This window comes from Aplidium turbinatum, chromosome 10 (genome assembly GCF_918807975.1).
Source record: "Aplidium turbinatum chromosome 10, kaAplTurb1.1, whole genome shotgun sequence".
Classification (NCBI taxonomy): Eukaryota; Metazoa; Chordata; class Ascidiacea; order Aplousobranchia; family Polyclinidae; genus Aplidium; species Aplidium turbinatum.
The window spans coordinates 23,397,440-23,412,801 of record NC_137481.1 but is presented as its reverse complement, the minus strand read 5'-3'; the positions used below and the strand labels follow the sequence as shown (position 1 = coordinate 23,412,801).

Here is a 15,362-nt window from a genome sequence, read left to right as displayed (position 1 = left end):
TGCTCAAAAATTTGAAAATGCTCATCAAAGTGCACACGACATTTTAGCACTACTGTCGCGCCATTTGATTGCGTGCGAGAAACTCATATTGTTACATCATCATCACATTACCTATTCACTTATTGCGTCGTTATCGCAATGCCAATAGTAACCTTGGTATTAGCTGAAGTCAGATTTTCCAGGGTTTAGTATTTTCCGTGCTTTTGAGAGTTGATTTCAAGGGTTTTACTCTCCCGATCCGTCGTTTCGTTTACGTTCTTTTTTATATCCATTTTTCGTTCGTACAGTGTTTTTCCATCTCTTTGTTCTTACTACTTTTTCTTGCGAACGTTCCTGGTGTGTTCTCAATGCCGTTTTTATTGCATGTTAACTGTGTTATTTTTGTATTGACTTCTTACTGTGCATTGCGGCCTTCGGGTTAATTTACAAGTATTCATTTGGCCCTCAGAACAATTTGAGTTTGAGACTCTTGGTATAAAGTAACCATGCATTTTGACCACGTACAGGCTAACGTACGGTGATTGAAGATTTAGATCACGTGGACCGAAAGCCAACCTTCGTGTCCAGGTTCACAGAAACCATTGAGTGTCGTGCCACAGTCGCGTGCTGTGAGTTGGTGTCGAACCGGCGTCCTCCGAACGTCATGCCACCGCTCCCACCACTCGGTCATGCAGACGGCAAAGTATGCTAACAATTTGGTAAAGTATTGCTGCTTCTTTTCCCTGCTAGTTTCAGTTAATTGTGAAGCCGCCATCAGCACAGATTCAAATAATGAATTTACAACTTGCGTTTGTAGTTGATGAGTTCGGTCTAAATGAGCCTCATAGACGGGCAGCCACAAACAGATCCCCCATCGCCAACTGCTGTATACCTTGGCGATGGTCCTTCGGATTTTCAAGAAACTTAGATAAAATAACGACCACATCTAACATTAATGCAACATCACTCTCACCGGGGCGTTCATCATCTGCCGCTGATTCATCTGGGTATTTTGGGGTATTCCTTGATTGGGGTTCATTTGGTGCATACCTCCCACTATCTGCTGGGTTCCGGGACCCATTCTGTAGATCACAATTCACAGGTAAGTTCAAATGTGGACATCACCATGATTGCGTGACATCTGTTCACGTAATGACGAATGTCTGCAGACCTTGATTCAATGTAAAAATAACGGATTTTGCTGTCAGGGGACAATGTTTATTACCAAAACAGCTATGCATTGTCATGAAAGGAATGCACCTTTCGATGCAGAGTGTGAAAAAAACGAGCAGTCCGTGTCGAAACGAACTATTTCAATATATCTTTGTCTTGAATACTCGTAAGCCTAATCGGCAAACCAACTTGTTTCAAGTACACAACGAAATTAAATGGCTTTTTTTCGAAATGAAATGAAACAAAACCAAGTAAAATATTGCATCCAAACGAAATATTTAGGTTTTAAACAAACTTCGTTTCAGGGCCTAGGCTCTTGACACCAGTTCTAGGTAGTAAAACTACGCCCGTTAACTCACAAAGACTCTGACTGTTGAACAACACAGATCTTTAATGAGCTGAAGTTCGGTGTTCTGAAGATAGTTCACGAGCTCCAACAACATTTCCTCACCTATTTATCTGCTGTGTCCTACCCCCACGTTGAGTCATGGTGTACTGCTGCTGCTGTTGGCCCGGTCCTTGCATGTTCAGCATTTGCTGGGGCTGGTTGCCATAGTTACCACCCTGCTGTATCGCATAATTCCCCGTTCTCATCTGCTGCTGCTGTTGGCCACCGCTGTATTGCTGCTGGGTCGGCTGCGGAGCTGGGTTCGTCTGCTGCTGGTACGTCATCTGTCCGCTAGGGGCGGTATTGCGGTACACACCGGTGTTATAATCTGTGAAGCGAAGAGCCTTTATATTTGCATCCCAGTGAAAACTCACACAGACGCACCACTGCTCTAGTAAAAACCACAAGGAAATCGATTAATTCATATTAAAAGTTCATATTTAATATTCTACTAAATAACATCAAACAAACGTACTTTATTCATTCAAGACATTAGGTGCCATTGTGACACATATAGCAACGGTTTCACTCACAGATTCGTGATACAACCCGATGAGTAGACCACTTAAAAAATTAACTTCTTTTCTCGACTTCTTAACGAGCTAAAACAAGACAAACAATTTTATGTGATTTATCATTAACTCAACGAAGTAGTTGCAATACATGAAACCACGCCCATCCAGCTGGAAAATTGACCCTTTATGCATTCATTTAACGTCTGCAAACGTTGTGAAAGGGCCAACGTTATTATGATTACCCCAATTTTGTTCATATATTATAGTCATTGGCCCGTCGTGAGGGTCAATCGATGTAAAAGGGGCCAATTTTGCTTGGTGATAAAAGCTTCACTCGGCACATACTCTGCATGATCCCTTGCTGCGGCTTCTGTGTCATGTTGTAGTTGCCATAGGAAGGATTGGGCTGCTGAGTGATCATATGCTGCTGCTGCTGTGGCATTGCCGGCCGTGTTTGGGTTGAGTTGAACATCTCATGACCTCCTATGTGGCTCTGGGGTTTCTGCAACAGGTTCCCAATATAAAGTCAACACACGGCCAAAGTTTAATTTCAATTATTCTGATGAACAGAAATGCAAGAAGGATCTTTCTAAGGTGTTTGCTGAATAATTTCATCTCGAAGACGTTTAAATTGCGTGTACTTTGTCACCTTAAAAACGATTTAATAAAATTTTTCTGGTAGTCAAAAAGCTGTCTGCTTCAATTATTTAGCTGATTCATACCAATAAGTGCGTAAGGTAGCCAATTGAATTAGTTTCACTATCGAGCCTCAAATTTATTTTCGCAAATACTCGCGAAAACGAAACTCTATCATCATGCCGGATGGCAAGTCAGTGAGAGGCTTTTTCACAAACTCTCGTTTAGAGGTGACAATACTCAGCAAGGTAAATGCCAAGAGCTTGGAGAGATAAAGGTTTGCGAGTGTGGAGGTCTGGCTCTCAACTATGCTACGCCTGTTGCATACCTTGCCTCCGATTCAATGCCTTTTTAAGAAAACGGATAAACGTGGCAGTTTTCGCGGAAAAACAAAAGCGAAAAATTGTGTAATGTTTTCACAAGCCGTGATCTTACAATTCCTTCAACAAGCTTCTGCCGCACTGGGGAGCTGCGTACGTCACCCATCGGGTAGCCTCCCATGGGTGCATTCTCCTGAGCGGTCCTAATCCTGTTGCGGGATCGGAGGAGCTGCTCCAAAGCGTGCTTGGATTCTCTTCGTCCTGCTGCAAGAAACACGTCCATCATTAGTGGACCACACTCGTAATCCGGATGATAACCGACTGAAACAGCGCAGCGTAGTTACAAGTCAACAGATGCTGCTTTGTGTCGTCATCAAGCAAATATGAGATACTTTAAGTTTTGTAAAAGTTAAAAAAAAATCATATTTTAATTCAATAATGATAAAGTGTCTTTATATAGAGTAAGTTACTGTAGATTGACACTGTCTGCTTTGTAAAGCGCTGAGGAGCAACGCATTCTGCGATGGATACAGCGCTATATAAAAACTAACATTATTATTATTATAGATTGCAGATGCTCTCAGCGCTTTGTAAAGCCGGTAGTGTCAGGGCAGTCACGTAAAGGCGCAGTCGAGTACATTATTACTTTAAATAATTCATTCTTTTGCTGAGTGCTCAGTGCTCACCCTTGCCTATCGATTTAGAGGTGGACACTTAGCCATCACACGTTACATCGCACATTGTACGGTTCTGTGCAGATGACACACACACCTGCTCCTTGTTGTGTATGCGGCTGAAGTGTCCCATAACTCCCTGTCGACTGGTAGGTGTTTACATTCAATCCAGAGTTGATGTTACCCTGGGGGTACTGCTGGTATGCTGGGGGGTTGTGAGATGTCATTACGTAGTTACTGGTCATTTGCTGCTGCGGGAGTGTCTTTATCATGGGGCCTTGTGGGTTGGCGGCCCCCATAGGGTTGAAAGGGTTAACACCTCTGTGCATCACCGGCGGTGTCTCAACCTGAAAGAAAAAAATGGTTGATGATTATTCATAACTGCTTGAACACATTGTAACCAATGCAGACTGTCTCTTATTCCGATTGATGGATAAAGTAGAGCGAAATAGTCCACCGATCGTTCATCAGCTAGCAGGGTCTTTCCAAAGCCAAAAATAGTCAACTTAAAAGTACCTTAACTGGCCAGGCAACGTTTCATGGACGCATTGAAGAATTTGTAAATACTTGCTGTCTCAACACTTCAACAGTACGGATGTGTGTCAAATTTGGTCACAGAATAATGTGAACAGTAAAAGTTGTACAAAGCTCGGCTCCACAAAAACTCCTGCCATGGTGCATTGAAACCACGGGTATCGAAGCAAGTGGCCGAAGCAATTGCATTATGCCTGCTCTACACTTTGCAACTTCTCGATACGTTCCCGAGCTAGCAACAGAGAACATAGAGCCGTCACCTTCTGTCGTTGGCTGGTTGATAGCCGCTTGTCTTTTTTAATCTTTTTCGTGCTGCTTCTCTTGCTGTCCCCTGTTGGCGTGGTCGGCATGGCGGGGTTCGTCACTTTGATCGACGGCTTGCGGTTCGGGAGTTTCGGGGGCGGGGGAATCACCTCATCTTCCTCTGGAGGAAGCTCGGGAGGTTTTAAAAAGTTATCCAATGATCTGTGATAAAAAGTTAGTTTAAAAAGAATTAATGATTATTATTTATATTATCAATTATCATAATATATAAAACTTACTTGCGGAAATGGGTTCAATATATTTGTTTAGTTTGTTCAGGCGAAACGAGAATACGCACATGACGTAAAAAACAACTTTAGAACGTTTTCACTTGTTTATTTCAGATATGTGCGTAGGCCGAGTGTTGATCATACACGCAAAGTACGATTTGTTGAGCCGTTGTCTCATGATACAAGGAGCCTGTAATACCAGCTTCTCTCTTCAAGACATTAACAGTCAGATTGGACCGGCAATCACACCGGGTCCTTATCTTCCTAGATCAATCTCTTCATTGACTTTCCTACCTCTTGGTTCCGTGATCATGATACATCAGAAGAGCGTGTTCCTTCTCATAGAAAAGCTTCTTCCTCTCCATCTTGCGGGCTCCAAACCATGCAAGACACAAAGGAGCAGGATTCTTCAAACCCTCGATAATTTCCCAAACGTTGAGCTTTTGTTTAGACGCTGCCTGCAAGCGGAATATAATCTTACAATGTGTTGTCGCTTTACGACAGTCCCAGCGCTATCAGCTCCTATTTGCCTGCATTTGTGGCCGGATTTGTCATAGTTTTCAAATTTTTAATAACAGAAAATGAAATCACGACTTTCAGTCAGATAGTAAGCAACAATCTGCAACAGTTTGTAAAGTTTGATAAAGCAGATGCGCCTGTTTTCTAATTTAAGCATAATTGACCTGTTTGTTTGAAATTAATTTTAGGAAGAAATTTATGAAGATCTTCTTGTTAGGACGATGACAAACGTGAACGAGAGTTCTTAGCACCACTTAGTGGATATTGACACCAAGGACACATCAAAAATCGAGCAGCAAGAAACAAAGCGAAATCGAAAAGTTCCAAAACAAGCAGCGCAGACCTGTAATCCTGAATTGCCGTCCACAGGGACAGGTATCTTGTTGCCCTTGATGTCCATCAGTGGTCCAATTGGTTCACAGCAGACAATGTAAACATCCGGGCGTTGTATTGGAAGAAGCTGGCGAAGTTTGCTGACGCTTTCTGTCTGATATTCCCCGATTTCTTTCTGAAGGGCACAGCAAATACGAACATTTAATGAGATTTTGACTCCATCTCGTGATTTGGAAAGGTTAGAAAATTTCGTGAAAACTTGAGTTATTACTTATTACGTGTAGCTTGTGGTCAGAGGTTGATTAGAGACTCATTGTAGGAAATTTTAGTAATAATGCGTTGAAGACAATTTACCTACCTAATAATGCTCTCATAAGGCAGTTGTTCAAACGTGTACATTTGTACAAACAAGTTTTTGTTTTTTAACCAGCAACATCAAAAAATGACTGACTATGAAAAAGAAGTAACGTATGTTCATGAGTACAACAATCAAACAGAGACAAATGCAAAAAACAACGAAGGAGACAGCTAAAATACTGTCATCAAGTCAGCAAAGCGCTACACCAGGTGGAACTAGTTCGACATGTAGCTGTCAAAATGACATGCGTGCATATTGGTGCGTGTCAAGTCAGATGAAATCAGTCATGTTTTACATTAATTCAGCGTCTGCAGATTTTTAGCATCGATGGAAGAGACTGAACTGCCGGCTTGGTTAATACTCTGAGTAATAATTATTCTAGCTTCCGTCTGGTGAGGAAAATTTTATGATTCAACCACATCTCACCTTCATCTTCTTCACAATGTTCATGTACTCCCTTTTGCTTCCCTCTGCCCTGTTCGGTACATCACCGCCCAGTGTGCTGTGCAGCAAGATGGCAATCATGTCGTACACGATGTTGAACAGTTCAAAGTTCGCCTGATCAAGATAACGTCTTTCTTTTAGAAATTGTTTTCATGGGGTTTAAGGTAATAAAACAGAAAATAAACAGCTGAATAGTAAGAAAATAATTTTTTTAACAAAATAACAGCAGTCCATGGAAGCAAAATATAGACACAAACAATCAAACATGCCTTATATAAGTTGTTCGATTGTAAACCCATTACGTGCAACTAATACTTGTATTTAAAGCCATTTTTTTGCTTAAACCCTACTTTTAATGGGATTTTTACGATAAACTATTTCGAATCATCTAGCCTAACATCATCATAATCCATCGTCGGTTTGTTCCCCACTAGTGGGGGTGGCCGATTGTTTCCGCGCAGCAATTGTTTTTATCCTTTTCTCCATTTCACCCTGTCCTTTGCATCTTCCTCCTTCAGTCCGATTTTTTTTAATTCATCCTTCACTTGTTGTTTCCACGTTCTTCTTGGACGACCGCGTTTCCTCTTCCCATCCACCTTTAGATCTAGTGCCTTTCTAAGAAAACTTTCTTCCTCCCTCCTTATCACATGTCCATACCATCTTACTCCATTTGCCCTTGCCAGTTGGTCTATGGTCTCTCTCATCTCTAGCATATCCAACAATTCTTCAGTCCTTTTTTCCCTTCTCGTTTTCACCCCACACATTGCTCTCACCATTGACCTTTCCGTTCTTCTCAGGATTGCCAGTTCACTCTCTCTCAATACCCATGTCTCGCTACCATATAGCATTGCAGGCCGCACACAGCTCCGATATACTTTTCCTTTCATCCTTAGTGAAAATTTTCTGCCATACAACATTTCCCCACATTCCCTGAACTTTGCCCAGCCCAATCTTGCCCTTGTTGTCACCGCTGCTTCACATCCACCACTTCCATCTATCCGATCACCCAGATAACAGAAGTCTGTCACTGTTTCGATGCCATGGCAGAACTCATCATCATGGCCTTCCACTTCATTCCTTCCTTTACTGCATTTCCCACAAACAAAACACTTCGCCAATCTTGTTGCGGCTCTCTTGACATTAGCACATCTTGCATGTACCCACTTTCCACATTCCTTGCATTGCATTGAATTTCTCATCACTCTCTTGCCACATATTCCACAGGGATCTACTTTGCTCTCAACAACTGTTCCTTCTGCTCCACTCACCATCACTTTTGTTTTTTCAAGATTCACCTTCATACCCTTGGTTTCAAATGCTTCTTTCCATTTCTCAAACTTTCTCTCCAGTCCCTCCATACTATTACTTGTCAAGACCAGGTCGTCTGCATACAAAATTTCACTCAATAAGCCCTCCCTCACTCCTTCAGTTACAACGTCAACCACAATAGCAAATATCAGAGGTGACAAAACTGATCCTTGGTGTACACCAACCTTCACAAAAAACTCGTTTGAAAAATTTGATCCAACTCTCACTTTTGTTCTTGCATCCTCATACATAGACATCACAGCTCTCACTAATACCTCTGGTATACCTCTTTTCCTCATTGCCCACTCCATCACTTTCCTTGGTACTCTGTCAAATGCCTTTTCTAAGTCGACGAAACACATATACAGTTTTCTCTGCTTCTCTCGGTATTCCTCCTGCATTCTTCTCAATATAAACAGAGCATCCACTGTACCTTTTCCTGGCATAAATCCAAACTGCATATCATTTAATTTCACCAATGTTCTCAACCTCTTTTCTAGTATTCGCTCCACAATTTTCATTCCATGCTCTAGTAGTTTTACACCTCTATATGCACTGCAACTTCTCACATCCCCTTTTCTCTTGAACAGTGGAATAACAGTACTATGCTTCCACTCCTCCGGCATTCCCTCTCCATCTAATACCCTTTGGCTAAGTTGTAGCATTACTTCAATTTCCAACTCTCCACTTGCTTTTATCATCTCTACGCTCACTTCTGATGGACCGGCTGCTTTATGCAGTTTCATTTGTCCCATTGCCTCCACCACTTCATCACGAGTAACCTTTCCCACTGGACCCTCCACCAGATCAACCTCTGTCATATGATCCCATACATTCTCCTTATTCATAATATTTTCCATATGTTCCTTCCACACTTCTCCTCTGCTTTCCGGGCTGAAATGCAACTTCCCATCTCCACTCCTTATACATCTTCCCCCTACAATATCTTTCCCATCCTTTTTCATTTGCTTTATGAGTCTGAACATAAAGTTCGTTTTCCATCATTTGCAGGCAACAGAGACGTTGCCTGCAAAACTTTCATCGATCAAAAACAATAATGAGCTTTTTATTTAAAGCATCGAGGTATGCTGACAAGACCTAGCACCCTACTTTATAGCATGAAACAGTTGCAATTTATATCGTTACTGAACGTTAAAACAGTATAAAAAAACGTCGAGGCCTGTCAATAAAACGCACCTGGATATCGACCATACCGGAGTTGATAAGTTGTGTGAGCAATACAACAACGTCACTGGTCCACTGCGAATTGCCTTGCACTGTGTCAAACATCCCACCGACCTAATGAAAACACAAGTTCAATATTCCTATGCAGCACATGGCAACAGTGAGCTTGGCTCTTGTACCATCTTCCAACACGTAAAAATAACATGCACATTGTTGGACAACCCGTCACAATTCGGTTTCGCGAACATCAACAAAAGTGTGATCAGCTTTCGTCAATTTTGTGTTTACGAAAGCTATATGAGAAAGTGGAGGTTCACAAAAGTTGACAGTTATTGCTTGAAACGAAGTAAAAGTTTGGTGGAAAATTCGATGTAGCTTTCCTTCTATCCCAAATAGAAAATCAACCATTTTTACATGGATTCAACGTCTGCAGACGTAGGATAGCACCCTGGAGGAGCGTACTCAGGAGCCTTAAAGACACAAAGAAACCACCTGTTGTCTACTTAGTACTTATACTAGATTACATACCAAGCTTAGTCGGAGTTGCAGCGCATCGTGGACGCCATTTTGTGACGAGCCACAGTAAGGAAAGTCCTTCCCGGCATCTCGTTGACTCCGCACGTTCTGCCACTCGGAGTGCAGCATGATGATCTGCGACTGCAGTGATTCGAGGAGAGAATCCCTCTGCTGGTCTTGCCCCTGCATCAGACAACTATTTAAGCAATTTGATCGCAAAACTTTTGAAAATAAACAACATTAAATTATTGACCGCTCTTGAGTTAATATAAAATGTTAAATATAATATTTTGTTAATAAAAAAATGACAACAATCAAGAAAGATTTAGTGACTGTATAAAAAGCATGAGATAATGATACGTCAATAAACAACAGATCATTAACAGACGAAAACATAACGCCGAAACAAGGTATAAAAACGCAAATAAAACCGATGATGTGTAGGTTTTTTTCTGAAATACCTTAAGGCAGGTTAAAATGAGGGTGAGGAAAGGTTGATGGTTGAGTAACGATGAACCTCCGTAGTTACGTTCATGCCTGTCACCCCTAACCCCTACCCCACTGCGAGTGGAGGATGTGCATGGGGTGGCTTCAAGAATAACACTGGCCTCCTGCAGCACTCTTCCTTGCACCTGAGTGAAAAGGGTTGTGGATCAATTGGGACTTTTATTCGGTCACAATCTTCGACAAACATTATTTTATCAAATTGCTTTTGCATTCGTTATGTTTGCTGGAGGTTACTATCTTCAGCTCTATCATCGTCATTGATTGTTATCATTGCCACTACTGTTTCTGCACGTATCAACCTCATGACTCATACGTTCGCAGCAAATCATCAGTGTAAGTGGATGAAAGTAATTGGCAAGTAAAGTGACACGACAGCCCTGATGAAAGGCACACTGTCGGCAATTATGGATGCCAAGAATCAAGTGGATTCAAAACCCTCCAGGAAGAAGGAACAAAACATTGTGTCAACGTATAAAACAATACATGGATTGGTTCACAACTTCAACTTAACACCGCACTGTAGCAAAAGCTATCCACCATTGTAGGCCACCTGCGATGGTAACTTGCTGATGAATGGAGCAATCAGCCAGACATTGCATCGGTCGAGTTCGGGGCCGCTGAGAGATCTCTGTTCGCGCGACGGCTCCATGCTCTGTTGGAGTTGTTGTTCTTGGAAGACCTCGATGGTCGCCCTGGGTCGAAAGTGGTGGGTTAGAAGAACAACGTTATACGTTGGTAACTTTACCGTCAATGTTAGCTACTTTTTTGTGGAGCATCCTGTGATGGTCTGTCGCACGAACAAAACACTGCGAACTGTGACAACCTAGTTCGAGAACGGCTGTGCAAAATGTGAGACCGCAGGACAATTTTATCCTTTCAAATTCTGTCCTTATTGCAACAGCTAACAGGTTGCATGTATTCTTGGATTTTGATTGGTCAAAATTAAAGCTACCCTGGGTCACATGGTGGCGTCACACACAGCATATTGTAGTACTAGTTTTAATTGATACTGACTGTTACATCACAAAAGCACGTTCTACTTATTATCGCTTCTTCAGTTCATTGAATTACTTCGGGCGTGATAGCAGACGACCGAAGGCAGAAACAAGCATCACACTGGTCATAGGAACGAAGTTTACCCTAGCAACGAAGTATGTTACTCTTGTTCCGCATTTATATCCATTCAGCCATCCATCGACTTATTGAAAAGCCCGGTGGAGTCAGGTTACATTTTCAGTGAACAACGAAGAGATCGTTTAAATCGTCATAAGTTTGCCATTGCTCTATGAACAGATCGTGCCGAAATCGAGAGTGTTGACATTACTCTAACGATGGGATCACTGGCTATCAAACAATCTACTCTGATCGAACTTCTACTGTAAAAGTTACTTTAAAAAATGTTTTATTTATAATAATCACAAAAACATCCATTTTTCCTTCATCATCAACCAACTAGCTCTTGCACATCCTAAAATACCGAGTACCTCACCAACAAATCAGATACAAACCACTGTGTTCGCACAACTATCCGTTCACTAAAATCAATAACAAATTAGCACGTTAGCTTTAAATGAAAGAAAGGTTCGTTACAATGCAAAGTTACAGTGGTGCGTACTTCGCTATATGGTCAGGAAGAGTCTTGTCTTGAGGAGGTTCAAGTAGAAGAGCCTGCAGTTCCAGCAAAGATAACCGGAAGCTCCAACGTGTCATCCCACGCAGGATGTTGGCCACGTATTGCTGTGGGTTGCTCCTCAGTAAAGATAGCTTCTGCAGGAGGAAGAGACAATAACTTGGTTTGGTGACTTAGGTTGCAAAGAATGCATTTTTTGACTTCAACCACGAAAAAACTACGTATGTCCATATAGATAAAACCCTTAGACCTGGGGTGGACGATGTTTATTTACTGAGTTTTTTCATTGTTTATTTGGTGAAATCTTTACAATGAGCCCCACTGCATGCTGTATAATAGAATGCCGGTATTGTTCGCGTGCGTAGATCAATAAATATTTTACCTAAGAAAAAGAACTGTGCAGTGAAAGTACGCTAGCTAAACGTACAATCAAACCAGAGATCATGTTACGCAATAAAGATTAATCGGAGGGTCAAAGTCTATGTCTAACACGCTTGAACAATAACACAAAACGAGAAGAACTGTTTCATTTGTAAGTTTTCCACTAAAAAGCACCAACCAACAAAAGAAGATATCGATGACACAGACCACAACCCCACCTTCAAGTCACCATCAGGGCAGCAGATGAGCTGAATCAGATTTTGACGTTGATCCCGGGTCAGTACCTGATCCATGAACAGCGCCATGTTTGGATACTTTATGCATCTGAAAAACGTAGGTTGACATCCCATTTACATGAGTGAAGTGATGCAAAAAAGGAACATACCTGTATCATGACTTGCTTGTTGTACGTTAGCTGTTGTAGTTTTGATGAGCGATGGCATGTAGTGCAATAAAGTTGATTTTTGTTGATTAAAATCGTCAATGGTAGTTTTTTTTAAGGAAAAAAGGTTGTCATTAATCTTTATTGATTAAAGGTTGATTATTAATTATATATATATATTAATTATGGAAAGGTTGATATATAATAAAGATTAATTGAATGTAAATCATTATTGACAGCTATCAACGTTAAAAAATAAACAATATTTTAACAAGTTTGTAAGAAACCCTTTTAAATAAACATCTATTCAAGGCAAGCATCCTTCTTGCATCTCGTCTTCTCACCTGTCTCTAACCCAGTGATGTGAGCATATGAGGCGGACAGCGTGCTTGGCAAACTCGCTAAGACTGGCGCCTTCCATCCAACTGCTGCTACCCTGGGAAAGAAACAACGAAACGTTGTTAACTTGGAAACTGGGTCCACGTCTTTTAGGTGCAGATAGTTAGGCGCTGGTCAAATAGGCGCGCACACTGTGGCGTCTAGTAAAGTCCTTTTCAAACAAAAGAGCTTGCTAAGTGGATTCTTTGCTGTACTTGCATAGTCAGGCACTACACACCAAAATTTTTACCACCCGCTTGAATATAGGCTACGGTATGATTTTTACTGATGTTTGTTGTAGTTATTATTTGACTTAACTAAAAGTGAACTCAGTCATGTTCGAAAACTTGAATAAGTTTTTTCTGTTCAATACAACATTTTATGTGAAAAGCATTGCCGGTTTAAGCAGCTTCATTCACGGAAGCCATGACACATTTTTCTGTTCAAAATAACATTTTGCGTGAAAAGCATTGCCCTACCTGCCAAGCTCATAAAATCTGCAGACTTTACTAGTAATAGCACCTTAATGACCGGGCGCCAAAGTACTCCGCATCTAAATATCCTGACGCCACAGTATGCGCGCCTATTTGACCAGCGCCTAACTGTCTGCACCTAAAAGACGTGCTCCCTGGGAACTAACGCCATATTTAGTTTCTAACGAAAACCCTGGAAACCGCAGTGAAATTGTCTTTCAAAACAGGAAAGCAACAAAGGAAAACATAATTTTCAACCAGTTCAAGATTAAGCGAAATACCACGTCGTTGCGTTGGGAGGAGACGGGATTCGGCATGTTAATGTCCAGATCATTGAAGTCCGGGATGGGAGCCAGGAAACTCATCACACTAACGTCATCATCAAAGAGCCCCTTGCGACCAGACGGCCCAGTTTCACCTGAGGAAGAAACAGATTGTGATCAAAAGGGTTTCATCATATGGATAGGATACAACCAAGTCAGCAAATTAGTCATTTTTGACACTGATTCAACCTGTACAGACTATTCCAATCAGCAAATCAGTCATTTTTTACGCCTAAAAACGTTGAACTCATGTAAAAAATGATTGATTTCGTGACTGGGAACCTAACATACAGGGGCTGGTAACATAGTGGCATACGGGCAGGTATAACTTAAAATTTTTATGGCTTTTCATAGCAAACATCAAGATATTTAATTGTTCATTGAATGCAAAATATCCATCTGGTCGAAACAGCACCGCTAAGGCTGCAATGGAGCGAGGGTGACAACCCCTAGCTTGCTACAAGATGGCAAAACCTTGCAAGGTTCGAAAGTTTAAACTTAATTCGACAGCCCCTTGGTGGTAAAGTTACATTCCCTATGCTACCAGCCAGCATAACCGACCAGCCAATGCAGTGACACCAAACGGCTAAGTAGTGAGAAAACTAAAAATGTAATTATTCTCTGGTGCTGCTTTTTATCTACTACATTCGAGTGGTTGAACAATGCGACCTTCCTCACACGAAGATACAAAATTTGGTGACACTTCACTGCTGTGCCGAAAGTTAAAATCAATATAATCAACAAATAGCTGCACTTGGTAAATTTTTTACAGCTTACTTAGCTTCAGCACAGCTTTGAGGACAGCTAACACTGCACCGTCAGCTATGTTGCGTTGTGCTGTGGCAAGGAGTCGTCTGTCTGATGATGATGGAAGATGCAGGAATTGCTTACAGGAAGTTGGAGAGTTTTCGAGAACGGGAGTTTCGAATAAGTGCAGAAGAAGATGGCAAGTTAACCTTGCACCTGCAAGAGATGAGGTTCGGAGAATCAAAATGATGTCATACTTAAAGTATCAAACATCTGCTTTCTCATGGCAAGTCTTGGTTCCACATAACATAAAATCTCTATCAGTGCTTCAGTATAGTTTTTATTTTGTAGACTAGCTTGCATTGCACAGTTCTAGTTCTTGACTTTAAACCGCTGGCTTGTTTTCAACCATAGGTGCAGATTTTCAATGCTTGATAACGCATTGAATAAAACTGAAAGCAATCTACCTTCAAAGTTGTTTAGGAAATGTGACGTTTTCTTGAAGACATGTGTGCTTTTAGCTGGCATCGAACCTAAAACCTAGAAGTTCCGTCACTTAAACACATTAGCTAAGCACAAGCAGCATACCTGGGTCAGCCTCAGCTGCACAGACTGATCGAGGTTGGTTGCATGCAGCTAGTACCGCGGGGATGGCCACATGCTTGACTACGTCTTCCAACGACAGGGCCCCTCTGGCGATCAATACAGCAGTAAAAAGGGCCAAAGGGTCCCGGATATGTGGGTCACTAGCCTGTGGGTTGACATGATGGTTGTGAGAGAAAAAAGTACAAACAAGTCAGTTTTAAGGAAAAACAGAAGGAAAGCTACTCCTGAGACAACGTCTGTTGCATTTAAAAATTTAATTGGAATGTCAGAGATTGAAAACTTTTCTTTTAAAGGTTTATTTAATTGCGCGGTAAGTTCCGACAAGTGTATAAAAGAAGTGGGCTTGAAATGGTATGTGAAAAAGCCTGAGATAGTGAGTGTAGATTTAAAAGGTTATCTTTACGTTAAACCAAAAGTAGATCGAAACATGGTTCTCCAGCCAGCTAGGTCTTTTTTACAATGAATCAACTTCTGCAGACGTTGAATGAATGTAAAAAGTACTGATTAGCTGGCTGGGTCA

General features: G+C 41.4%; 1 protein-coding gene across 1 annotated transcript in view; it reads right to left on the bottom strand.

Moving 5' to 3' along the window:
- LOC145777964 (mediator of RNA polymerase II transcription subunit 12-like protein) overlaps window positions 1-15,362 on the bottom strand; it is a 38,712-nt gene that overhangs the window by 2,056 nt on the left and 21,294 nt on the right. The window contains exons 25-43 of the mRNA XM_082589336.1: window positions 14,825-14,987; window positions 14,267-14,452; window positions 13,448-13,584; window positions 12,660-12,751; window positions 12,152-12,257; window positions 11,538-11,689; window positions 10,473-10,614; window positions 9,877-10,047; window positions 9,428-9,598; window positions 8,912-9,013; window positions 6,389-6,520; window positions 5,615-5,779; window positions 5,047-5,210; window positions 4,480-4,684; window positions 3,783-4,032; window positions 3,127-3,275; window positions 2,401-2,557; window positions 1,604-1,868; window positions 953-1,061 (exon numbers count right to left, since the gene is read on the bottom strand). Coding sequence (XP_082445462.1) covers window positions 953-1,061; window positions 1,604-1,868; window positions 2,401-2,557; window positions 3,127-3,275; window positions 3,783-4,032; window positions 4,480-4,684; window positions 5,047-5,210; window positions 5,615-5,779; window positions 6,389-6,520; window positions 8,912-9,013; window positions 9,428-9,598; window positions 9,877-10,047; window positions 10,473-10,614; window positions 11,538-11,689; window positions 12,152-12,257; window positions 12,660-12,751; window positions 13,448-13,584; window positions 14,267-14,452; window positions 14,825-14,987 — 3,018 coding nt within the window. The remainder of the gene's footprint in view (window positions 1-952; window positions 1,062-1,603; window positions 1,869-2,400; window positions 2,558-3,126; window positions 3,276-3,782; window positions 4,033-4,479; window positions 4,685-5,046; window positions 5,211-5,614; window positions 5,780-6,388; window positions 6,521-8,911; window positions 9,014-9,427; window positions 9,599-9,876; window positions 10,048-10,472; window positions 10,615-11,537; window positions 11,690-12,151; window positions 12,258-12,659; window positions 12,752-13,447; window positions 13,585-14,266; window positions 14,453-14,824; window positions 14,988-15,362) is intronic.